The following is a 25,600-nucleotide window of genomic DNA, read 5'->3' as shown; positions in this document are numbered from 1 at the left end:
TTTAAAAATCTCTTTGTCGAACATTTAGTGAACTGAAGAAAACATGTCACATTCTGGATTAACGTAAGGATTACACTGTTTAACGTTTAACTAGTAACTTGTAAACATAGTTTGGGTCCCAAGTTCAGAATGGAAAGAGCATAAAAATTTAAACTAATGAAAACACAAAATAGACATTCTTGGAGTTGATAAACCCTTGTTTAATCAAATATATAGTTTTCTTTTTCTCCTAAATCTTTTTAAACTTTAAGCGCTTAAGTAGTTTGTAAAAAATATCCATACCCAATTCTACTACCTCTCTATATTAAGACTGTGGAAAACTCATTATTTATGAAACAATTACACAAGACTTACATTTCATAGGCTCCCAAACTCTGAAATACAGATATATAGAAAATATACATTAAAAATTCCTGTTCATTGCAATGTGCGAAACCAGTTTCAAAAGGTAACCCTTTTCCTCATCCTTTTTTCCCGCAAACTAATAACACCAGCTAGGTCCTTTGACTGAATGCTTGTTTAAAAAAAAAAAAAATAGACGGCTTGGTAGTAGCTGGAGATAACCCTTCTCCCCCTCCTCGTGCCCACACACCCATTTAGACTGGCAAGCCTATTTTCATTTTATTTCAAAGAGTTGTTTTTTTTTTTTTTTTTTAAGCGAAGGCAGGGGACGGCGGGGGTTGCTAAATTTATCTTCTCCAGCCACAGGGATGAAGAAAACACATTTACTGCGGGCGGGGGTCTGAGGGCCTGCAAACAACTCGAGCAGGCGCCTCGGCCAAGACGGGCGCGGAGAGGCGGTAGGTCCCCGGGGAGGGCCCGGGGGGCGGCCGAGGCCCGCGGGAGATGGTGGGGGGCGGCTAGGCCGGGTCGGGTGCGGGCCGCCTGCCTCTCGGCGGGGTCGGCGGACCGCGGCCCCGCGCAGGCTTTACGGCCGAGGCGGCGGCAGCGGCGCGTGTGTAGCGGCGGCGGGCGGGAGCGCGGAGGAGGTGGAAAGAAGGGGGGCGCTGTCACGGAGACTCCGGCCGCCGGAGACCCCGCCGCAGCGAGGCCACTGGGCTCCCCTGTCGCGGAGCGTGAGCGGCGCCGACCCGGGGCGCCAGGGGGACACACCGGGCGGAGGAGGGGGCCTATCTACCCTTCCGCATTTTCCTGGGTCTCTCTCCCGGGCGGTGACGTGACGTGCTGACGGCGGGCCCGTGCCGGGGAGCTGGGCCGCTTTTTGTCAGCTCCGAGCTCGGCCCCTCCTCCCTCCCTCCGCCCGCCCCACCAGCCGGAGCCCGGCCCAGTGCTCCAGAGAAAGGCCGGCCTGCAGCACCCGCCACCGTCGCCGACCGCCCGCACGCCCGTCCGGTGAGTTCCGGGCGCCGCCGCGGCCGTGGGGCCTAGCGCGCGCGCAGCGGCCTGGTCCCGGCCTGGTCGGCGGCCCGCGAGGCGCCCTTCCGCGCTAGGCCGGGCGGTGCGGCGCGTGGCGCCGAGCAGGCCCCGAGGAGGCCGCAGTTAGGCCCGGGGAGGAGCCCGGCTGCCCCGAGCGGCGGCGGAGGCGCGCTCCGTGAACGGGCGGAGGTTGGGGGAGGGTCGCCCGGTGGCCCGGGAGGCGGCGGAGGGGCGTCGGGTCGGCGCCGCGGCCTGCCTGGGGCACCGCGCGGGGGCGAGGCCTGGCAAGGAGGCGAAGGCTGCAGGCGTGAGGTGAAGGCCGCAGGCCGGCCGGGCCGATTTTCGCTATGTAAATATCGGCGAGGGGGGGAGGGACGGGGGACAAGATGGCGGCGGCTCGGCGCCTGCTGCAGGGGACGATTGAGGGGGTTGTCGGGAGGGGGAGCCGCCATCTTGAAGGCGGCGTCTGAAGAGAAAATTCCGCTACAGCCCGTGAGGGGGTGTCGGAGAGCGGGCGGCGGCGGCGGCGGCGGCGGCTCCGGTGACGGGCCCCCGAGGCCCGGCACGGCAGCGTGTGCGCGCGGAGGGGGCGTGCTCGCTCCCCACAGCGGCCATTGCCCTTGCCGCCATGATGGGCGCTCAGGCTCTAGGCGCTCGGCGGCAGCGCCACCTTGCTGCCCTGCCTGCCGCAGCCCCGTGACTGGTTGCTGCTTCCGCTGCATTTTAACCGAGCTGCCGCAGGCGGCCATCTCGTCCCTCAGCGTTCCTGGCCCCGCGCCTTTCTCCTCCTGTAGCCACCCGGGGGGCCGTCGGGACGGGTGGCAGCTCAGGCATCTGGGCTCACTACGGCAAATGGAACTCCACGACATTTTATTTTCACGCCATGTCATACGTGGCTATCATGGTGCCCTCGATGCGGTTGTTTTCCAACGCTCAAATGTTTTCTCGAGTATCTGAATAAAGGAATAAAGATAAAATTTGATAGGAAATGAGTTCTCACAACTGTTTTATCCAGTAGGGGGAAGAGTGTAAATTGCACAGCACGAAAACGGAGGAATAAGTTTCTTAAGGAGTCTTTGCAACTCGCTTATTTGAAAACCACTTTCTTCACAGGGGGCGTCTAAGCAATTAGTGATCTGTTGGTGTGAACTTTTTTTGAGGAGCAAGAAGGACACAGGTTTTTAAAATTTTCTTGGTGCAGTATCGTTCATGTGCTTGTCCTGTGTGTTAGTTTATTTAATTTGAAAAATTTTAAGTGGCATCTCGTCCCTTAAAGGGCGTTTGATTGCATACTGCACAACTCCCCCGTAAACTCAGAACCCAGTGTTAGTGATGCACTGTGCTGCTGAGTGATAAGAAAGATTAGAAAGGTTCTTGTAATGCAGACGGTGGCTGCAAGAAGTTCGTTGTTCAGAGGCGGATGGGACGAGGTGAAATGCACTGAAGTGCTGGCGTAAAAGGTGCAACCGATTACTGGGGTTCCAGAGGAAGGCAGGGTTTCCGTTTAGAGCATGAGGAAAGGGTTCCTCAAGTAGGTGACGTTTTGAGGTTACTTAAGGATGGGTAGGACTTTGTTAGGCACAGGTGGGGGTGGGGAAAGGGCATTTCAAGGGTGAAGTTTCTTCGCAAAAGAGCAAGAATTTGGGGAGGGGGGAAGTTTTGGCAGGAGTAGATGGTGAAGGTAGGGGGGGTGGTGGGAATCCCGGCTAGAAAAGGTGGAAGGACTTGCTTGCCAGGTGGAGGGGCTTATATGACAGGGGAGGCAGGAAAGCCCTCAGGTAGGGTGGTGACACACCTGAGCTGGGCTTTGTGTTCACTTAGCGGCTCCACTGGACTAGGAAAAGTTTTCCAGGTTGGGAAATAATGAGAGTAGCAAGTGGATCATTGTTCTCACTGCCTGAATGATTATCCGGACTTCAGAAGTTAAGCCAGCCAGTTTTGCTACTTTTTAACTGATCCGTTTGTACTAAACAGCTGCTCCTCTTTTCTGTCCTCACTTCTGGCTCCAAATAACTTCTTGCTCTGAGTTACAATTTCTGTAGTAAACAAGAGTGAGAGGTTTCTAACTTTTCACATACCGGGGTTGAGAATTGCAGCACTAGTGCTCTGGGTTTCTTGACGAAGGTTAGCAATGAACCTGTAAGTATTCTCATGGTAATTTTTTTAAGAAGTCGGTTTGAAAAGTTAGGTTAGAGGAAAGATTACTAAAAAGGCAGCAGCCTTCAGATGGCCTTTTGCAACCCCTGTTCTTCCCCTTGGTGAGAGTAACTACCCTTTTGTTGGATATGGGACTTGGACTGTTTGCTAAGCCAAGCCTTCTCATGTTTTGATTAATATCTGACTGTCCTAGATGCACACGTGCGGAATGTGTTTCCTAGAATTTTATGATATAAATCTGTAGGTAGCATAAGTATTCACTAGAAAGTTATTTCAGTTTTTTGTTTTTCCTGGACTGCAAGAGGTCATAGCAGTGATGCTCCGTGAGAGGACGGGAGGGAACTGAAGATTCTCGTGTTTATCATAAGGGGCCATGGTTTAGAAAAGTTGGAGAAACAGTGCGTTGTAGGAGGCCAACAAGAAGCAAGTTGCTAAGCAAGTGGGCTGCGGTTGTTGAGGTGGTAAGGATAAACATAAACTTAGAAGAAGAATTGGTTGCTTTATGTCTGGACAGCTGGGAAAGACGTGGAAGAGCTCTAAAAAAGAGAAAATTGTGTAGCTGCGCACACAGTACAGCAGCAGTAGGTGTTCCAGGACAGCATGAGTGGATGGTTAAGATTAAGGAGATTCAAGTTGCATGGTTAAAAAGACAGATAATAACGTAGTTCAGAAGGATTTCTATTGGAAACTATTAAATAGAAAATGTTTTTGCCTAAAAGGGTAGACCTTGATCTGGAAAACTGGTGTAATACCTTATTACCCAACCATTTTGGGTAAATGAGGTGTTAGTCTTTAATTTATGTGTATATTTCAGATAGGTACAAGGTTCCTTTTTTAAAAACGTGCCCGCAGAGCATTACAAAAAAAATTCTGTCAACGTTGCTCTTTGTAAATGCTTCCTCTTTAACCCCATCTGGGATCGTAGTTGTCACTGACGACTTGTGTTATTTGTGTTTGTGCACACTGGCGATTCAAGACTTTTTTTATTCTTAAACTCTTCAACTCGTCCTGAAACCCCTCAGCCTCTGCAGAGATTATCTAATCTCTGACTTAAACCAGAAAGATAGACAACAGTCTGATCTAAGCATCTGAGTTTCCTTCCTTTCCACTGCATGCTCTTCCTCTTGTCTCTACCTAGGCTTTCCTCGCATTCTTTCGCTGCAGGAAGAATTGGCCTCCTTCAGGCCTGTCCTCGGGGCTCTGTCCGTGATTCTGCTGCTCGCTTGCATCATTGCCCTCTAACTCTGCTGGTGCCTTTCCCTCTCCTTAGAAACATTCCTAGGTTTGCTCATGTTAAAAAACCTCGCTTGTCTTCTTGTTCCTTTCGCCATTGCTTTTATTTCTATTCATCGCACTTATTCCTAAATCCACTATTTCCGAAATTGAGAAACTTACACAGCATGTCATCGGGTGTATCAAATAAAAGTGTTCTTTGTTTCAGAAATTCTCTGTCTGTGCTCTCTCTGTGTTCTGTTTTGGGATTTCCCTCAAGGTCGATCCTCTGTCCTTTTTCTTGAATCTTCGCCCCTGTTTTCAGTGTTCTTTACCGTGTTTCTCATCTAGCATTTCCAGTTGCCTGCTGACCATCTCCTACCCAGGTATGTTATTGTCTCAACGTGGCTGAAACCAGATTTATCTGGTATATTGTAGATGTCTAGACTGTTTATAGAAAATCTTCTGTTTCTTTCTTTTTCTTAGCCCAGAGTCCTTCAAACAAGTCTTGCTGTCTAGCTTGCTTTTTGTTAATTGCACTGTCGTTTCTCCCGGCTCATTCTTCTCTAGCTCATATAGCAGTGTGGACATCTTTAATTTAGCATTAAATTTACTTAACGCTATTATATTTTAACTGTGTGTTTATATTTTTGTCATTTTTTCCCTAAACTCTGAATGTAGAGATAGGTTCTCTTTTATTCTTCTCCTCCAGCAGTACCTGGCACATGGTCATTGCCTCTAAAAACAATTATCTCGGTTATTGGGTGCAGAAAACTTTGTAGTTGATTAGTTTTCAAGTATTAAAGCATCTAGTCCATGTGTCCCTTGACCACAAGGAGTATACATATTAAGGCACACCACATGAGCTGGGTAACCCCCGCTCCTTAACTGTTCGGTTAATATGGCCAGTCTATTCTTATTCCTGTCAGATTATTTTTCCAAACAACTTTTTTATAAAAATCCAGGTATCTTGTAACATTTATTAAAGTGTAAACACTTAAGGAAAACTAGCTGGGGAGTGGATATACAGCCATTAGGATTTAAAAAAATATATTTAAAAATTTTAAATTGTGAAAAATTTCAGAACTACTGAAAAGCAAGTGTCACTCAGATTTAACAGATCTTAAATATTTTATTACATATTTGCTTCATAACTTTTTTGTTTGTTTGAAGAAAGAAAATCTCACAGATCCGTTTAAAGAGTGTCCATCCCATTCCTGTCTTTTCTTTGCCAGAAGTAACGATTGTCCCGATATATATGTACCAAACCCAGTATCAGGTATAGCTTTTTGTGTTTTAACTTTACATAAATGGTATCATACTGTGTGTGTCATTTCATGGATTTTTTTTCACTTAACACCGTTTTTGAGGTTTATCCATTTTGTACGTGGATCTAGTTCAGCAGTTCTCAAAGTGTGCTGTAGGAATTCCCAGGGATCCTTGAGATTGTTCTGGCTGCGTTCTTGTGTGCACCGCACAAGTGCTGTACAGAGGCTGCACGACACATGATGTCATAATAGGTTGAACACAGAAGCAGTTATGGGAATCCAGCTGTTCTCTATTAAGCCTATTTTAAAGAGCTTTGCAGAAATGTAAAATAATGCTACTCTTCACTAATTTTTTGGTTTTGAAAAACAGCTATTTTTAAATGTTATGTTTATATACCGTTGGCTTGTTATTTTTTATGAATTCATAAATATTTTTTAAATTTCAGATTTAATCTCTAATGTAAATATCTATAGCTAGAACCCACATAAAGGAAACCTCTTTGGGGTCCTCATTTTTTAAGAGTGTAAAAAGGGTCCTGAGACCAAGAAGTTTGAAAGCTACCAGTCTGGTTCATATATTTCAATGTATAAATACACTGTGCTTTATTTATCTATTCTTACGGAGGGACCTTTATGTCGTTTGTAGTTTTGTACAGTTTCAAACGTTGCTGCTGTGAGCATCCTTATACAGGGTTCTTCTCTCTGGAGATTATAGATGTAGAATTGCTACATTCAAAAGTGTGCGTTTGTCAACTTTACTGGGAATTGCCTAATCATCAAATTGTGTTCCATCTGACACTCCCACCAGCTGCATGTGAGCCTGTATTTCTCCAGACTACTGCCAAAAGATTAGCCTTTGCAAGTTTTTCCAATCTGTTGAGTATAAATTGTGTCTCGTTGCTGTTTTCATTTTGCATTTCTTAGATTACTATCGAGGCTGAGCTTTTTGCCCCCCGTATTTATCGGGCATTTGAATATTCTGTGACTTGCTTGTGCGTACCTTTGGTCCATTTTTCTATTGGATTGTTTCCTTTTTCTCATCGGTTGATGGATAGTCTTTTTCCTCTTTGAATACTAATGATTTGTAATTATACATCCTGAAAATACCATTTCCTAGTCTGTGGCTTTTTTTTAGCTTGTTTGTGTAGGACTTCCTAAGGTGAAGGTAGTCTTCTCAGGTTTTTTTTCGTTTATGGCTTATGTTTTTTGTATCTGTAAGAAATTGTTCCCTTACCCTGAAGTCATACCCATGCTGTGCTTTTCAGATTTAGGTCATTAATTCTTCTGGAATTTTTTTTCTCTATTGTGTGATGTAGGAATCTAATTTTATCTTTTTAATATGGATTCGTTGAGCCTTTCTGTCCCCTGATTCGTAATGAAACTCCTGAGATTTATTGTAGTCTCATGTAGACACATCCGTTTTTCGTTTGTCTCTTCTGGTTTCATTGGTCTGTTTGACTCTGCCACTCTGATTTAATAATGATAGCTTTATAACTAAATCTTTTTTTCTTTTTTCTTTATAATAGGTTCTTTTTCTTCAGAAATTTTAAAGCTCTTTCCTTTGTTTATTTTTGGGTCCGTTTGTCAATGTCTGTGAAAAACTATTGGATTTTTGTAGTTCCATCAAATTTATAGAGTAAATGTATAGATACATATATGCTAAGTAGTGGAAATGGGATGATTTGAATCTGAGCATGGTCTGGTGATTTTCATAAAACTCTTGCACAACTTTTGATTTTTTTTTTTTGCTAGATACTACACAGTTCTTATTGTGAATAGGATTTTGTTACTAATTAATATTTTTATTTAGTTACTGCTAATGCATAGCGAACACTGCAGACTTAAATGTATTGATCATGTAACCTTGCTGATCTTCTCTCTTACTATGTTTTATAGATTATGAGATGCCCTTTTCCCCTCTACATTTTAGCATTTCTGAAATCAAAATAGGTTTTTAGTAGATGTAGATCACCATATAAACACTCTTGTTCGAGCAGTCGTCCGATGCAGTTGTTATTGCCTACACGTGCACATACTTGGTCAGGACTCTTCATTTTGTCCCCACTTAAATGAGCGTGTACCCTGTGGTGTTATTTCATGCCAGACAGTACAACTGAAGGCAGAATAAATGGCGAAATGGATGTCTGACTGGAAAGAATATCCTATAGATAATAATGGAGCATTTTAAGAAGTGCTGTATCACCAACGCTTTTTTGACAGAGGGCGTTATTGTTGAGAAAGACTGACTGGCTTTGAGTAGAAGAGCAATCCATGGTAGGACCCTGAATGTGAAGTTTTAGGAATACCCTACCAATTTCTTTTTGCTTCTACTTTTCTATGTATGTGCAGGATCTGATAAAATATGTCTAAGTCTAAAAGAATGGCCTCAATCTAAATTGAACATTCTAAATAACAAAGTACGGCATCAGTTTGTCAGGGTTTTTTTTTTTTTGTATGTAAAACAAGGATGCAACTTCTTGTTGGTAGTATCTTTAGATTCACTGAAATGTGTGAGTAATGATAGTTTCTAATTCTTTTATATTTTCTAAGTAGTTGTATGTGAATAATGAAGGTTTTGTTTCTTCTTTTCCATGACTTTTCTGCCTCGTGTCTCTTTTTTTTATTTTTCTTGGAACTGCATTGACTGATGCTTTTAGCACAGTGTTGAATGGAAGCATTGGTAGCAGGCATCCTTGTCTAGGTACTTTAATGGAGTGCTTCTAATATTTTATCATCAAATACCATACCGTATTGATTTGTTTTTGGACGGGCTAGTTATTATTTATTAGTTTATCTTCTTATCATTTCAGAGTTTTCGTCACGAACAGGAGTTGATTTTTTTAGTGCCTTTGCCGCATCTATCGGTGTGATAAATTGCATTAATGGATTTCCTGTTTTAAACTGTCTTTGGATTCCCTGGATATTGGCATCCCTTTGTCATTGCCATGTACCTGTCTTTTTTGATGTAGTCTTTGTTTTGTTTTGATAACAAGGTTATGCTAACTTGATAAGATGAATTATTTTTTTGAAACAAGTTGTATTTAATAGAGATACTATGTTTCTTGAAAGTTAGAATTCATGTGTGAAACCTTTGTCTTTTCTGATTTGGTTTTTAATATAGTAATACTTTCATGGTGGTAAGTCACTTTGGCTTTTCTTTTTTTTGTTTATTTATACAAAATGAACAATATTCCAGAAAAATACACATTTTCCAATATATTGGTATAAAATATAGGCTTCTCTAATGACTTTAAAATATTAATTTCATTTATTTCTTTTCTTTCTGATCAGTACTACCAGTAACTTGATTGTATTATTAAGGCTTTCCAAATAGTTCTTTTATTGATCCTTGCTCTTCCTGCCAATATGATTAATATTTCTTTCACTCTATTTTATTTGCATTTATTCTGATATCTTAAATTTTTAAGTTGAAGATTTAGCTCATTAATATTTAATCTGTGCTCTTATATGCCTTTAAGACTATAAATTTCCCTCTGAACTATAACCAGATGCTGTGATTTTGACGTGAATTAATTTTTATTATTTAATTCTAAATATATTGTGATTTTCATAATTTTCTTATTGCCCACTGAATTTTTTAGAACTTTGTTTTCAAATTTATGGGATTCTTTTTTCCCCTGTTTTATCGTGGGACATTTCTGATTTTACTGCATTATAATTGGGGAGCATTGATCGATATGCAAAAATTAATTGTATTTGTCTATACTAACAATAAACAATTTGAAAATCAAATTTAAAAGCCAGTACCTATCACTCAGCTGTAAAAAAAGAGAATGAAATCTTGCCATTTGCAACGACATGGATGGAGCTAGAGAGTATTATGCTAAGTGAAATAAGTCCGTCAAAGACAGATACCATATGATCTAACTCATAAGTGGAATTTAAGAAACAAAACAAATAAGCAAAGGGGAAAGAGAGAAAGAGAGGCAAACCAAGAAACAGACTCTAAACTGTAGAGAACAAACTGATAGTTACCTGAGGGGATGGGTTAAATAGATGATGGGGATTAAGGAGTGCACTTGTGGTGAAGTAGCATGTGTTGTATGGAAGTGTTGAATCACTGTATCGTGCACCTGAAACTAACACTGCACTGTATGTTAACTGGAATTTAAATAAAAACATACTGGGCTACCTGGGTGGCTCAGTCTGTTAAGCGTCTAACTCTTGGTTTCGGCTCAGGTTGTGATCTCACGGTTTGTGAGTTTGAGCCCCACGTTGGGCTCTGTGCCGTCGATCTCCTGGTTGGGATTCTCTGTCTTGCTGTATCTCTCTGCCTCTCCCCTGTTCGTGTTCTCTCTTTGTCTCAAAAGTAAATAAATAATACTATAAATAAAAACATACTAAGATCTTTAGTAAAATGCCTTACTAAGAACTTAATGAAGAATTAAAATAATGGGAAATAACAGAGTTTATGGATGAGAAGTGTCAATATTATATAAAGACATCAGTTATGATATGTAGAGATTTGATGGAATTCCAATCAAAATACCAACAGGACTTTTTTTTTTTTTTTTTCTTTTTGGATATACCAGTTCTCAAATTTATATGGAAATGTTAAGGGCCAGGGATAGCAAAGACAATCTTGAATAAAAAGTTGGAAGACTTACCCTACTATATATCGAAGTTTATTATAAAGTTATAGTGATTAAAACAGTGGGCACAAAGCTAGATTGATCAGTGGAATAGAGTAGTCTGAAAGTAGACCTACATATATAAGGTCACCTGATTTACAACAGAAGTGTATTGGGATTTGGATTGAATGTAGAGGTTAATTAAGGGAAAATTGATACTATTGACTCATCATACTGAAAAGCAAGATTTTTTAAAAGTTTTTATTTAAATTCCGGTTGGTTAAATAATAGAATATAGTATTTCAGGTGTATAATACAGTAATTTTCCATACAAATCCATACAACACCTAGTGCTTATCACAACAAGTGTGCTCCTTAATCCCCAATCACCTATTTAACCCACCCCTCCACCCACCTTCCCTTTGGTAATCATTAGTTTGGTCGAATAGTTAAGAGTCTGTTTCTTGTTTGCCTCACCACCCCCCCATTTGTTTCATTTCTTAAATTCTTAAATATGAATGAAATCATATGGTATTTGTCTTTCTCTGACTTATTTTGCTCAGCATATACTCTCTAGCTCTGTTCATGTCATTGCGAATGTCAAGATTTCATTCTTTTTTATGACTTAGTAATATTCCCTTGTATATATATTCACCACATCTTTATTCATCAGTCAGTGGACACTTGAGCTGTTTGCATAATTTGGTTATTGTAGATAATGCTGCTGTAAACATGGGAATACATGTATCCCTTTGAATTAGTATTTTTGTATTCGGGTAAGTACTCACGAATGTGATTGCTGGATCATAGGGTAGTTCTGTTTTTAACTTTTTGAGGAACCTCCATACTGTTTTCCAGAGTGGCTATACCAGTTTGCATTCCCACCAACAGTGCAGAAGGGTTCCCCTTTCTCCACGTTGTCACCAGTACCTGTTGTTTCTTGTGTTACTGATTTTAGCCATTCTGACAGGTGTGAGGTGCTATCTCATTGTGGTGTTGATTTGTATTTTCCTGGTGATGAATGATGTTGAGCATCTTTTCATGGGTCTGTTGGCTATCTGTGGGTCATCTTTGGAAAAGTGTCTTCATGTCTTCTACTCATTTTTAAATTGGGTTATTTGTTTTTTGGGTGTTGAGTTGTATAAGTTTTTTATATATTATGGATACTAATCCTTTATTAAGTATGTCACTTGCAGATATCTTCTCCCATTCCATGGGTTGCCTTTTAGCTTTGCTGATTGTTTCCTTTGCCGTGTAGAACTTTTTATTTTGATGAAGTCTCTACAGTTTAATTTTGCTTTTGTTTCTCTTGCCTCAGAAGATATATCTAGAAAGAAGTTGCTGTGGCCCATGTCAGAGAGGTACTACTGCCTGTGTTGTCCTTTAGGATTTTTGTGATTTCAGGTCTCACATTTAGGTCTTTTATCTATTTTGCATTTCTTTTTGGGTTTGGCATAAGAAAGTGGTCCTGTTTCATTCTTCTGGATGTTGCTGTCCAGTTTTCTCAACACCATTTGTTGAAAAGACTATCTTTTTCCCATTGGATATCCTTTCCTGTTCTGTCAAAGATTAGCTGACAATGTAGTTGTAGATTTGAAGAGCAAGATTGGTTTCTTTATATATCTGTGTTTTTTAATTTATTTTTTATTTTATTTTATTTTTTAAAATTTTTTAATGTTTATTTTTGAGAGAGAGAGAGACAGAGTGTGAGTGGGGAAGGAAAGGAGAGAGAGGGAGACACAGAATCTGAAGCAGGCTCCAGGCTCTGAGCTGTCAGCACAGAGCCCGACGCGGGGCTCGAACTCATAACCTGCGAGATCATGACCTGAGCCGAAGTCGGACACTTAACCGACTGAGCCACCCAGGCACCCCATCTGTGTTTTTTTAAATGGAAACATCTTCTTTATTTTTTTTGAGAGAGTGAGTGTGAGTGGGGGAGGGGCAGAGAGAGAGAGGGAGAGAATCCTAAGCAGGCTTCGCACTGTCAGTGCAGAGCCTGCTGTCGGGCTCGAAGCCATGAACCACAAGATCATGACCTGAGAGGAAACCAAGAGTCAGACGCTTAACAGACTGAGCCACCCAGGCGCCCCTATTTGTGTTTTTTAACCCCAGTTAGAGTTTTCAAGTATTTTTATCAATGGGATTTAAAAGCTTTTGTCTTCAAGTATATTAATTTTGTACCAGCACAGTTTATGAAATCATACTGATAGTAATTTTTCAGTTGATTCTTTTGGATTTCCTAGATAGATCATGTATAAATAAGTCTAATTCTTTCAAATAATAATTATATTTTGCATTTTATTATCTTACCTAATCATATTGGTTATAAGTTCCCATATAATCTTAATAAGAGTGATAATGGGTATCCTTGTCTTAATTGACTTTAGAAGAAATACTTTTAGTGTTCTACCTTAGTTTTAATCCATGCCTTTTTGTATAAATTGATACATCATTCTCTTATCCAAAAACACATGTAACATGAACTAGTTTAAGATTTGCATATACTCCTTTGTGGTTTATAATTTATAAAATTGTTATAAGATTCACCCTTTAAAAATGTACAGTTGGGTGGTTTTTATTAAATTCAAAGGTGTGAAATCATCACTAATTTTAGGACGTTTTATCACCCCCAAAAGAAACTTTGTGTACATTAGCAATCACTACCCCCACCCCCAACCCCTGACAGCCACTAATCTACTTTCCATTTTTATGTATTTGCCTATTCTTGACATTTATTATGTGTTTTTTTTGTGTTTGGCCTCTTTGACTTAGCATATTCTTTCCAGGGATCATCCATGTTGTAGCATGTATTTGTATTTCATTCCTATTGTATTTTTTAACTGTTAAAATGTTTTTCTATTCCAATTTGACTGAATAGCCTTAAATAAAAAAAATAGATGTTCTCAGAGTATGGGAAATGAAAAAGGGACAAAAAAAGGAGGCATCCTAACTCATTGTTTAAAATTATTTCTACCCTGTCGAAACCTGGAGAGAATACTACCAAAAACAAAATAACAACAACAGAAATGGATGTTGAATTTCAACTTTTTGGCATCTGTTGAGAAAATTAGGTTTTTCCTTTTTTAACTTGTTAATTCAGGCCATTATTTGGCTCTGTCTTTGAATTCTAGACTAACCATGCTTTGTCAAGGTGCATGTGCATGAGTGAGCGCATACATATTTTTTACAAGATGGATCACATTTACAAACACTTCACTTGAGATTCATAATTAATCAAATTTGTAGTTTGATTACATTATTTTTGTTAGGGGTTTTAAAAATGGTAAAATTTTGTAAAAGGAATCAAGAAAGCTTTTCTCCTCTGTCCTGGCATAGCTCAGATAGCTTTGGGGAAAACCTAGAGCTTTTTGAAAGGGTAAGAGACAACTCTCCTTTATTAAAAAATTCTTTGGGGGGGATGGTGCCTGGGTGGCTCAGTCGGTTAAGCGTCTGACTCTTGATCTCGGCCCAGGTCATGATCTCACAGTTCGTGGGTTTGAGCCCCACGTCGGGCTCTGTGCTGATGGTGCAGAGCCTGCTTGGGATCCTATCTCCTTCTCTCTGCCCCTCCCCTGCTTGTGCTCTTTCTCTGTCAAAATAAATAAATAAACTTAAAAAAAAAAACTAAAAAATTTTTTTTTCCTAGGGGCACTTGGGTGGCTCAGTCGGTTAAACGTCTGACTTCAGCTCAGGTCACGATCTCACGGTTCGTGGGTTCAAGCCCCGCATTGCCTCTGTGTTGACAGCTCGGAGCCTGGAGCCTGCCTCATCTTCTGTGTCTCCCTCTCTCTGCCCCTTCCCTGCTCATTCTCTGTCTCTCTCTGTCTCTCAAAAATAAATGTTAAAAAAAAATTAAAGTTGTTTTCTCCTTAATTTCATGGTGATTGGGTTTTCCTTTATTAACGATAACATATTTCCCCTCAATATGGTAGCTTGGAATTATAGAAGATTTTCTTAGAAAATTTTCATTTTCTTTGTGTTTTTCTTCTTTATCATTTCAAATGATGTATGTTTGTGCTTTCAGTCCCCACTCCCTGCTTTAGATAATTATTTAGTAGTATTTTACTATCTCCCTATACTCCTGGAAAGAGCCAGGTTTGGGTTCCTTTGGGTGGGGAGTATCAATTAGCTGGCTCCCTAACTTTGTTCCAGAGAATGATCATGGAATTAATGTTGCTGATACTTAACCTGGAGCTGATACTCAGTGGAGCATGTCATTCTTAGTCATATAAGAAGCGGGTGTTCCTGCAACACAGGGGTTTGTAAAAAAAAAAAATAAATGAGAAAAAAGTAGGTGTATTGCAAACCAGTGCCTGTGGTGTCTAGCCTGGTCTCTCTCCCTCTCTCTTTTTTTAATTATTAAGGAATTTAGTATGTTATGGGTGCAAAACATACTATTGATTGCATTGACAAAAGATCAGTATTCCCTGATTCTGCGACTGTCAATTTAAAAATTTTTTTTGTTATAGTTGTTGAAAAGCTTGGTGTTATATTCTTGCCAGTGTTTAACATGTACTGTGAACATTTGTTAGTATCATTGCTGAGTTTACAGAACCTCACAGACCAAGGTAATGTATTTAGGAAAAGCAATTAACAAGCATGTGATCATTCAGGTGAGGGAAAGAGTAGAGTCCATATTAGTCAAGTTGCTGTAATTTTAAAGAGTTTCATAGTTTATTAAAAATAGCTTAAAAACTATGAAGCTGTAGGGGCACCTGGGTGGCTTAGTTGGTTAAACTTCTGACTCTTGGTTTCGGCCTAGGTCTTGATCTCACAGTTGGTGAGTTTGAATTTGAGCCCCACATTGGGCTGTGTGCTGACAGTGCAGAACCTGCTTGGGATCCTCCCCCCCCCCCCCCCCCCCCGCTTTCTCTCTTTCTTTTCTTTTCTTTCTTTCTCTTTCTTTTCTTTCTTTTCTTTTCTTTCTTTCTTTCTTTCTTTCTTTCTTTCTTTCTTTCTTTCTGCCTGTCCCTGGCTTGCGCACGTGCGTGCTCGCTCTCTCTCAAAAAATAAAACTATGAAGCGGTGATACATGATTTATACAACTAGTTAATAGAAAACTAAGAAAAGCCCTTGTTAGCTTGAATGAAGTAAAATGAAAGTAAGACTGCTTTAATCCAAAAAAACCCAAATTCTAATGCATTATCAGAAAGATTTTTCTAACATAAGGAGACATTACTCATTAAGAAGGAGTTTGGTAAGAAAAGCACTTACTCAGTTAACAACTTTGGGAATGATCAGTTAGTTCAAAGGGGTATTAAATGCCCAGTTTGGGGGGAAATGTCAGGTGCAAGAAAAAGGAAAAGTGGAGGAAACAGTTTCTGATAATACAAGCCTTTCTTCATGAACTGCATTTGACAGAAATTAACCTTTAAAAAAAGTCCCCCCTACCGTTTTATTTAGTTTAACTATTCCATGTACAATATAGTTTAAATTAATTTCCACTTCATATCATGTCAGAAAACTGTCTTATCCTTTGATCACATCAAGTGTTTGACACATTCGACTCCAGTACACCTGCACCTAAAGGCAGAATACTTAATTCGAGGAAATATGTGAATTGAATTCCTGTTCAAAATCTCAGCAAAGGTTAATAAACTATTTTAAAAATGCTTTTCATGACAAAATCAAGAAGAGCGATCCAAAGAAAAGGGTTTTTATAAGTTATTTTTAAATTGAAGTATAATTGACAGTGTTATATTAGTTCTACTGTGTTACGTATATTGCAGTGTATTCAGTATATGTAGTATAATATATTCAGTGTATTAAAATACAGTGACTCAACATGTATATACCTTATGAAGTAATCACCAAGATAAATCTACCTACCATCTGTCACTGTACAAAGTTATTTAATATTATTGACTGAATTCCCTATGTTGGACGTTGTACCCCTCATGTCTTAACTTATTTTATAACTGAAAGCTTGTACCTTTTACTTCCCTTCCCCTATTTTGCCCATCCCCTTCCACCCCATACAGTAGATTGTTGTGTAATGAGCATGGGTTGATGAATTATTGAATGTGTTAAATGGCAGTGTTTATTTAAGGACACTGTACCGCTTTATGTACGGAAAACTAGTTAGAAGGTATATGCATTTCCTCACGTCAGGCTACAGTCTTACAGGCAAAGGCATTTAAAAACTAGTGCTTAGTGTGGATAGCACATCAATGCAACTAGGTTCAGAAAGTACTTTGGCAACTCTTAGTCTGAGCACGAATAAGGGCTTTGGAAAAATAAGGCGGTAAGAAGGCTTGTCATTTTAGGATCAAATTTTAATAGATGTTGAAAGTTCAAACTCTTAGACTTTAAACAAAACTGAAATTTATTGGCTCAAAATGATTCTATGGAAACAACTAGTCTGAAACAAAACCTTGGCATTGAAATTTTGAGCAAGTGTACAAAAGTTCCAAGTAGGACAGGACACGGAAGGCCTGGGCTCTGCAATTTACAACAGCATGCATTTTCTCCTCTTCTTGTCATAGAGGGTGGGCAAGGTTGTTTGAAAACAAAGTATTCTCTTCTTCAGGAATGGAATGTGAAATGAAGCTATTACATTAATATTGTTAATTATATACATCTCTTTCCTTAGTTTTTGAGTATTTGATCTGTCAGGGGTCGATAAGAGTTGTAATTTGTCACTACTGTTGATTTTTGTTTTCTGTCTCATAGTTTTTTGTTTTTATATATTTGCATGCTGTTTTATTTGATACAAATTCATAATGACTTTAAATTCAAGATAGAGAACATACAATTTACTTTTTTTGCCCTTTCAAAATCACATTGAGGAAGAAATAGAAAAATAAATTCAGGGAAACAAAAGAACCTGATAGGTATGCTACTTGCAAACCAAAGTATGATAAATTTCTGGTTGAATAAAGCACTTGGGAATCAATTCATGGCAAAACCCTAGAGAGCTTAGTGGCCTTGTTCAGAAAGTTGGAAGGACCATCCAAAAATTATATTCTGCATTATCCCCAGTGTCAAAAGCAGGCATGTCCTAGGAGAAGGAGCAAGCCTTGGGCACAGCCAGATAATTAAAGGTATGAAAAGCTAAGTCATTTACCTATTAGTATAGATGTCTTCTAGTGTGGGTTTCCTCCTGAGAGAATGCCAGAAATTCAACTTTCTGATTTGCAAAGTCGTCCATAGGAAATTCCAAAGTAGGTCCTGTGGGGAAAAAGGAACAGTGCTTTAGGTAGCTTGTGGCTATCCTGAGGGATGGCGGACCTCCAGTACCTGGAAGATGGGATACTTGCCCACCGTTAAAAAAAAGCCTGGCTGGTTGCATGGCTGCTTTGTCTTCCTTGGACTCCTTCTTCTAGACTCTAGACCTCTAAATGTGGTCATAATTTAGGTTCATTGCAAGCGAAGATTCTTACTTGAGCTGGGTAAATATAACCTAGCTATCAGAATGTAACTGATTTAGATCTTCATCTACAGATATGAATGGACAACCTAGAAGAATCATGCTTTTGAGGAAAATCAGCAGCCTGAAAGAGAGGCACCAAATCCAACTGACTGAATAATGAGACAGCAGAGGAGACAGTTTAATATAGAATACAGAATTAACTTTAAATCTTCAGAGACATTTGGTAAGATACTGTATCCACTAAAAGAGAAAAGATTGCTGTGAAAAAGTTTATTTTGATATTAAAATATGACCTTTTAGATAAAATTCAGTAGATAGAGTGAAAATCAAAGTAGTTAGCTTAGAAGAAAGAGTTGAGGGGTTCTGAGAATGTAGTACAAAGAATATATGAGAGGAAAATTAAGGTAACATGGAGGCTAGTTTTAGGAGTCCTTGCATCCTACAGTAGAAATTCTAATATGAATGAACAGAGAAAATGGAAGAAAGTATAGAAACAACAGAAGAAAATTCCTTGAGTTCAAGAAAAACTCGAGCCTTCCCCCCCCCCCCCCCCCAAGTAATCTTTATGCCCAACATGGGGCTTGACCTCACAACCCTGAGATCAAGACTTGCATGCTCTTATGACTGAGCCAGCCAGACGCACCTTAGAAGGGTTCAAGTCTTTTGATTGGAAGGGCCTGTTGGGTTCTGGATATAAGACACCAGAGCTTGTTAGAGAGGTAGCAGTGAAAATAGAGGACTTGATGAATTTACGAGTGGCTAGCATAGAGACAAATTTAAAGGTTGAGTTGGTAAGAGAAGTGAAATAGAATTCCACACGTGAAAATTAGGTATCCAGGGACATGTGGGTGGCTCAGTTGGTTAAGTGTCCATCTCTTGATTTTAGCTCAGGTCATGATCTTAGAGTTCAGTTCGAAAGATGGAGCCCTTTGTCTGGCTCTGAACTGACAGGAGCCGGCTTGGGATTCTTTGTCCCTCTGCCCCTTCCCCACTCACATGAACGAACTCTGTCAAAATCAATAAATATTAAAAAAAAGAAAATTAGGTATCTGAAGAAATGGCCAACATCAAACAACATGGGGGAAAAATTGGAAAGAAATGTAACTTAAGAGAGAAGATTGAAATGTAAATTTTCACCAGTTCCACTTTCACTCTAAGAAAAATTCTGTTAGGGGTACCTGGCTGGCTCAGTTGATAGAGCATGTGACTTTTGAACTCAGGGTCAGGAGTTCGAGCCCCACGTTGTGGGTAGAGTTTACTTAAATAATAATAATAATAATAATTCTTTTAGAGACAGATCAGGTTTTTGCCTTTCCTGCAGCTTGAGCAATTTCATCTCCAATATGTAAGTACAACTGGTTCTCTGAGTTTGACTTAGGGAGAGGGACTAGAGTTGAGTCATAAAATTAAAAGGCAGTGAGTTTCTGGGAGGCCGAAAGCAGAAAAGTAATTACTGTATGTGTATTAGCTGCAAAAAGCGAAGTTACATGTAAGCACCCTTTTAACCTGCCCACGAGGGAGATCATCAAAGTGTCTAGGCATCAAGAGATCCACAAGGGAAATGTCCTATATTCATTATCACTAATTTAAGATCGATAAATGCCCTTGCTATACCTATTAACTTGGTATGGTATTTTTATTGTTTTATTTTAAGGAATAAAAAAGTTTTTGTGAATTTCCTGAGTTTCTCTCAACCCATGATTTCCCTTAAAACTGTATGTTTTTCTATTGTGAATTCTTCCACACCATGTTTAGGATCATGACTTCTGCAACTGGGAAGGGAATATTTTACTGAGCTTGAGGTAGAGTGGGGTCCCAGAAGTATTTTGAGGACATTTGATAATCAGACAAAATGTTAGTATGTCTCCAAGTTGTTAGTCTTGGTTCTGTGAACTATTCTGGTTTGAATTCTCCAAATTCAAGTGATCTCTGGGCTTGGTTCTTGCAGCAAAGGTAGGAACAATTTCAGTTACATTATTTGTGCCTGTTCCCTACTCTTAGACTTTATCACAGTCCTGAGAACTCTTCTGAGTAGGTTCTGTTCTAAGAACGTTGGTTTCATTCTGGTTGTCAGAGAGAATTACTTCTAACCACATAGGGGTTACACAGTTGAAGGACAGTCATCTCTGCTTAGAAGTAAAAACACGTTTTTTCCTCATTGGAGTTTTTGTAATGGCAAAATAGAAGGAAAATGAAGCAGTCAAAACTGTTTAAACAATTACTGCTTACCTAAGTCAAAATAAGGTGAGTGGATTACCCTCCATTTGGGCCAGAGTATCTGTTAGAAAATAAATGGAGGGGCGCCTGGGTGGTTCAGTCAGTTGATCATCCGGCTCTTGACTTCAGCTCGGGTTTGTGGGTTCGAGAACCACATCAGGCTCCCTTCTGACAGCGTGTGGAGCTTGCCTGAGATTCTCTCTTCCTCCCTCTGCCCCTCCCCAGCTCTTTTGGTGGGGGGAGGGTGCGTGCTCACTCTCTCTCTCTCTCTCAACATAAGTAAAGAGAAACGGATATGATATAAAATGATGGGAATAAATAACGCATAAGTCTGTTGTGGTAGCTAGGGTTAGTATTTTAGAGCACCTTTCATATGGGGGAAGTGCGAAGCTTTCTGAGCAAGGGAGTGCCCTGATACAAAGCAGGGCTTTCATCCCCTGGGGGGGGATCGGGAAATAGGAAGCTGAGAGTGAGTGGTGACAGTGGGAATAAAAAGACAGGCACAGATTCCTGAGAGGTTGTGGAGAAGAAATGAAGGTCTGACAACCTGACTGAATTTAAGCAGGGAGGAAGGAAAAGGCCATAGCGGTCATGTCAGGAGAAAGCAGGGTCCTATCCTGGTGAAAATAGTCCGCAGAGGGTCTGGTGGGAGTGTTAGGTGCTGCCCTTAGTATGTGGACTTGAGGACTCACCTCTGTGTAAATGGTAGTTGAGATGGTGGCATAAAAGTGGAAGGCAGAGGGCTGGGCAAGGCTGCGGTGAGGAGCCAGAAGGCAGAGTAGCCAGTGGCCGGGAGGGTGGAAAGAACACTGAGGAAGGAGAGAGCTTCAGAACCTGGGGGATTGATTATCTGTCAGACTCTGAGAGAAAAGCCCAGGAGGATGAATACCCAGCACAGGAGTTCGTGTGCAGCTTGAGAATCCTTAGAGCTGATGGGGTGGGTTTATGTAGGGAAATTGGTAGGAGGGCCCTTAATACCTTAACAAATGCTATTTATTGCCCTCTTAATTGGATTCATTTCGAGTAGTAGTATAGCATTATGTTTAGAAGATTAATTTACACTTTATCATTTTGTAATTACATTATTAAATTGGGAAGAAGAGAAAGCATATGGCCGGGGTGATTTTAATGGGGAGAGAGCAGTTGACAACTTTTTCAAAGCATGTACAAGTTTCCATTTTTCAGAGTTGAAGATTGTTTTGTTGTTTTCAAGAAATTTGTTTTTAATGTTTGCTTATTTTTGAGAGAGAGACTGAGCAGGGGAGGAGTAGAGAGAGAGGGGGACACAGAATCTGAAGCAGGCTCCGGGCTCTGAGCTGTCAGCACAGAGCCGGACACAGGGCCCGAACCCACGAACTGTGAGATCGTGACCTGAGCCGAAGTCGGATGCTTGACCAACTGAGCCACCTAGGCGCCCCTGTTGTTCTTTTTAATTTGAAGCATTTTGAATAAATAACATGAAACATGTCCTTCCTTGAAAATGAATAGAAAGGTTCTCAGAGTTGATATGTTGAAAATTAATTTATTACATTAATGTTATTTGAGTTTCTCATGGGTATATAAATAAGAAATATTTATATGTAAGTTTAGCGTCTGAAAATAAGATCTATATAAGTAAATAGTTATTTATGGCAAACAGGTAAAATCAGAGAAAAATGGTAAAAGTGCCGTAGAAATTCAGAGGAGGGAAAGATTATTTTCAGCTTTTTCTTTAAAAAAAAAAAAAACTTTTTTTAATGTTTATTTTCAAGAGGCAGAGAAAGACTGAGTGTGAGTGAGGGAGGGGCAGAGAGAGGGGGAGACCCAGAATCCATGGCCGGCTCCAGGCTCTGAGCTGTCAGCGTGGAGCCAGACGCAGGGCTCGAACCCACCAACCATGCGATCATGACCTGAGCTGAAGTCGGACGCTTAACCCACCCAGGTGCCCCTCAGCTTTTTCTTTTTTTGTGAGGGAAAGGATTTGGGGGAAAGGTGTTCTAGGTAGAAGAAACCCTGAGCTCAGTGTAGAGCTGGGGTCTTATGAGGACACTGGACATTTTTGTTTGGCTGAAGTGTGTGTGTGTGTGTGTGTGTGTGTGTGTGTGTGCGCGCGCGCGCGTGCGTGCATGCATGCGAGGTACTTGAAGGTAGGGGACAGAATGAGGGAAAGATTGTTTAGGTATGGAATTTAGAAGATGGCAAGAGTGTGAACTTTATTTGGAAGCAGCAGGGAGCCATTAAACATTTTTGAACCAAGGAATGACGTCATCTAGCTGATGCTTTAGAAAAATGACTCTTGGAGCATCTGGCTGGCTCCGTTGGAAGAGCATGCGACTCTTGATCTTGGGGTCATGAGTTTGAGCCCCACGTTGGGTGTAGAGAGTACTAAAATAAATACACTTAAATTAAAAAAAAGAAAAAGGGCTCTTGTTTCTGTTATTTGAAATTTTAGTAAGAAGCTTTCACCACTTACATCATCAGTGAAAAATGATAAAGGTAAAAGAAAGATGTCTAATAGTACCATTTAGGTTGATTAGAAAGGGAAAGTAGAGAGATAAGGAAATCAGTGGGGGAGGAGGTTTCTGTAATACTTAGAATATGAGTAGACCACAATCCCTGATTAGCGATTAGTGCTAGATAGTGTATTCTTTAATTGGTTAAGTTTTTTATTGTTGTAGGTTTGGGCTTAAGTAGAAAAGGGAACATTAAGGTTACTGGGATGTCTTGCAAAAACCCCAGGCAGACAAGGTCCTGTAGCTGTGCTTCGGAAAAGTCTAGAACCAGGAGCTAGAAAGCTTTTGGTAAACTTCCCCTCCCTGGTCCTTCTACTTTGTTTCTCAGGGCATTCACTGGATTCCGTTTATTTTTTATTTGTAAATGTGATCTCACTAGGCTAAGCAGTAGTTGGAAATGGCCTTTCTCAAGCCCCTGTGTTACAGCAAGGGTGGGTGATGGTAGTGGGGAGAAGACTGATTGACCCTTGCTCATGGTTTCAGATTCTCAGGGATAGGACTTTGATTTTATGGTGCTCAAAGATGAACTTACTTTTACCATTTTGTAGCTAGTGCCAGTCAACTCTGGCCAGGAGAGTATAAATACACTGTGGAAATTTACTTACCTAGATTGGACGGTCAGTTAAGAGAGGTCAATGTAGGGGGCTCCTGGGTGGCTCAGTTGGTTAAGCCACCGAGTCCTGATTTCTGCTCAGGTCATGATCTCGAGGTTCGTGAGATCAAGCCCCGAGTGGGGCTCTGCGCTAATAGCGTGGAGCTGCTTGGGATTCTTTCTCTCCCTCTTTCTCTTTCCCTCCCTCCACTCATGCTGTCTCTCTCTCTGTGTCTCGCAAAGTCAATAAATAAACTTAAAAAAAAGAGAGAGAGAGGTCAATGTAAGTTAAGCAGAATTCCCAAAGGCTGTTTATTACTACAGTTACGCATTTTGGATTTTTATGGTGGTTTAATGTACTGGTTGAAAGATAGACTACATTAAATATAGAGAAGCAGTATGAAAATCGTGCAGAAATTTCCCCCCAGTAAGCTGTAGAGTGTGTTTTGGTTGAACTTTAATAAACCTCTTTACCCTTGTGGGAATATGGGGTGTATATATGGACTGAGAGGAGACGAGAGTGTTGGGGTACTGGAAATGTTCCAGATCTTGGTCTGGGTTGTGTAGTGATTATACAGGTTTATGCATGTGTAAGAATTCATCAGGATTTATATACTTGATGTATGTAAGGAGTATCTCAGTTAAAAAAACCAGGCGCAGCTGACTTGTTCATCTGCCTTGCCTTGTCACTGGACAAGCAGTTAAGTTAGTTCCCTTTTGTTTTAGAGAGAGACATTTTTGATAGATGTTCATCTCTCACATAATTTTGAGTGCTTCAGAAATAAATCACAGTGAAAATTTTGATACGTGATACAAAAAAAGTCATGCTTGGTTTCCTTTTTTTCTGCTTTAGGAGCTGTGACTGATGAGAATCAAAGGCCATGGATGAAGATGGACTTGAATTACAACCACAAGAGCCAAACTCGTTTTTTGATGCAACAGGTATAACTCGGGTTGTTCCGCTTCCAACTACCACGTTCAGAGTTGGCTATCAAGTGGACGGATTGCTAGACTCTTACGTTGATATTCACACTTACGTATCTTTTTGGCCTCCATTGGTTAAGGGGAACACATTCTTATTCCCCTCATTAAAAACCTGGCTCCCTCATAACCAACACTCCTATTCTTGTCTTTGACAGCAGCGGTCTCAAAACGTCATTGTCCTCTTCAGTTAATCTCTTGCCCATTTCCAGCACTGAGTCCTATTATTTCTCCCTTGCTTACATCTCTTCCTTCTACTTTCTGCCACATGGACGGCCTCCGTCATCTCATTCTTAGTTTGCGGTAACTTTTATTTTCCTTACCCTTAGTCTCTTTTGTCTAGCCCACCAGTTAAAACACTCATCATAAGATAACATGTGGATTGTGTCATTTCTCCATTTTCCGTTCATGACCCAGCAGGTAACGTATAAACCTCAGGCCCTGCGCATTGTGACCCTTTCCTACTTTTACAACCCTGTCTCTCAAAAGGGGACAAAAGGAGCCCTTTGCTTCAGGAAGACAGTCTTACCTCACGCTCCAAACTGTAAGGAATAATAAATTCATGAAGTTCTAATACTATAAAAAAATGTATTCACAGTTTCAGATTACCCATGATTCCAACTGTATAACATTGTAAAGTGATTTTGCTAGGTTTTATAATGTAAAATGGTTTTATATCACACTAGCTAGCTACCCTTATAAATAAAACGTTGACTGGTTTTCCATTGGACTTGAAATGATCATAGTGCAGTATGTTAAAGAAATAGTGATTAACTTTATCAGGAAATTAAATATTAATGATTTTAAATCTTTAACTTTTCTTAAGTCTCTAAATCCAGCAGGGGTATATGTATTTCTCTGAACAACCTGGAATAGTCTTTTAGTTCACATTTGGTAACTTCACTTTGATAATGATCAGTGCAGAGGTATAATTCTTCATTAGAACATGAAGTATAATTACTGTGCTTTAAAGAGAGACTAGGCTCTTTGGAGAAAAATGTACACTCTCTACTGGCTTAATCTTGCCACAGACAAGCCTGGGTCATGGGCTAAGTGGTGGATTGAAGGGCTGTTCCATTTTAGCCCTGGTTGGTAACACTTAGGGTGTTTGTTTACCTTTGAGCAAGTCACTTAATCAGTCAGGGCCTCCGTTTTCATGTCCTAATAATAATGAAACCTCTCATTACAGTTTTTCAGAACACTTCCCATATATTCCCATTTGATCATCACAACAGTCCTGTGAGGTATGCATGCCAGATACTACTGTCCTCATTTTATTGATGAGGAAACCAAAAGTCAGAGGTTAAATGACTTGCCCAAGGTCACAAAACAAATCAGTG

General features: G+C 40.2%; 1 protein-coding gene across 10 annotated transcripts in view; it reads left to right on the top strand.

Moving 5' to 3' along the window:
* Positions 1-669: 669 nt before the first annotated feature.
* ZFX (zinc finger protein X-linked) overlaps positions 670-25,600 on the top strand; it is a 55,142-nt gene continuing 30,211 nt past the window's right edge. For 2 of the 10 annotated variants that reach the window (XM_081792820.1, XM_081792814.1), the window contains exons 1-2: positions 824-1,353; positions 24,133-24,221. In XM_081792820.1, the coding sequence (XP_081648946.1) occupies positions 24,161-24,221 (61 nt within the window). In that variant the 5' untranslated portion in view covers positions 824-1,353; positions 24,133-24,160. Of the gene's footprint in view, positions 801-822; positions 1,354-1,393; positions 1,727-3,168; positions 3,502-18,049; positions 18,202-19,640; positions 20,223-24,132; positions 24,222-25,449; positions 25,505-25,600 lie in introns of those variants that run through there. The other 8 variants (XM_081792815.1, XM_081792821.1, XM_081792816.1 and 5 more) reach the window with 8 other exon arrangements.

The sequence above is a fragment of the Panthera onca genome, chromosome X, assembly GCF_046562875.1.
Source record: "Panthera onca isolate mPanOnc1 chromosome X, mPanOnc1 haplotype 2, whole genome shotgun sequence".
NCBI lineage: Eukaryota > Metazoa > Chordata > Mammalia > Carnivora > Felidae > Panthera > Panthera onca.
This window is presented reverse-complemented; position numbering and strand designations above follow the sequence as displayed.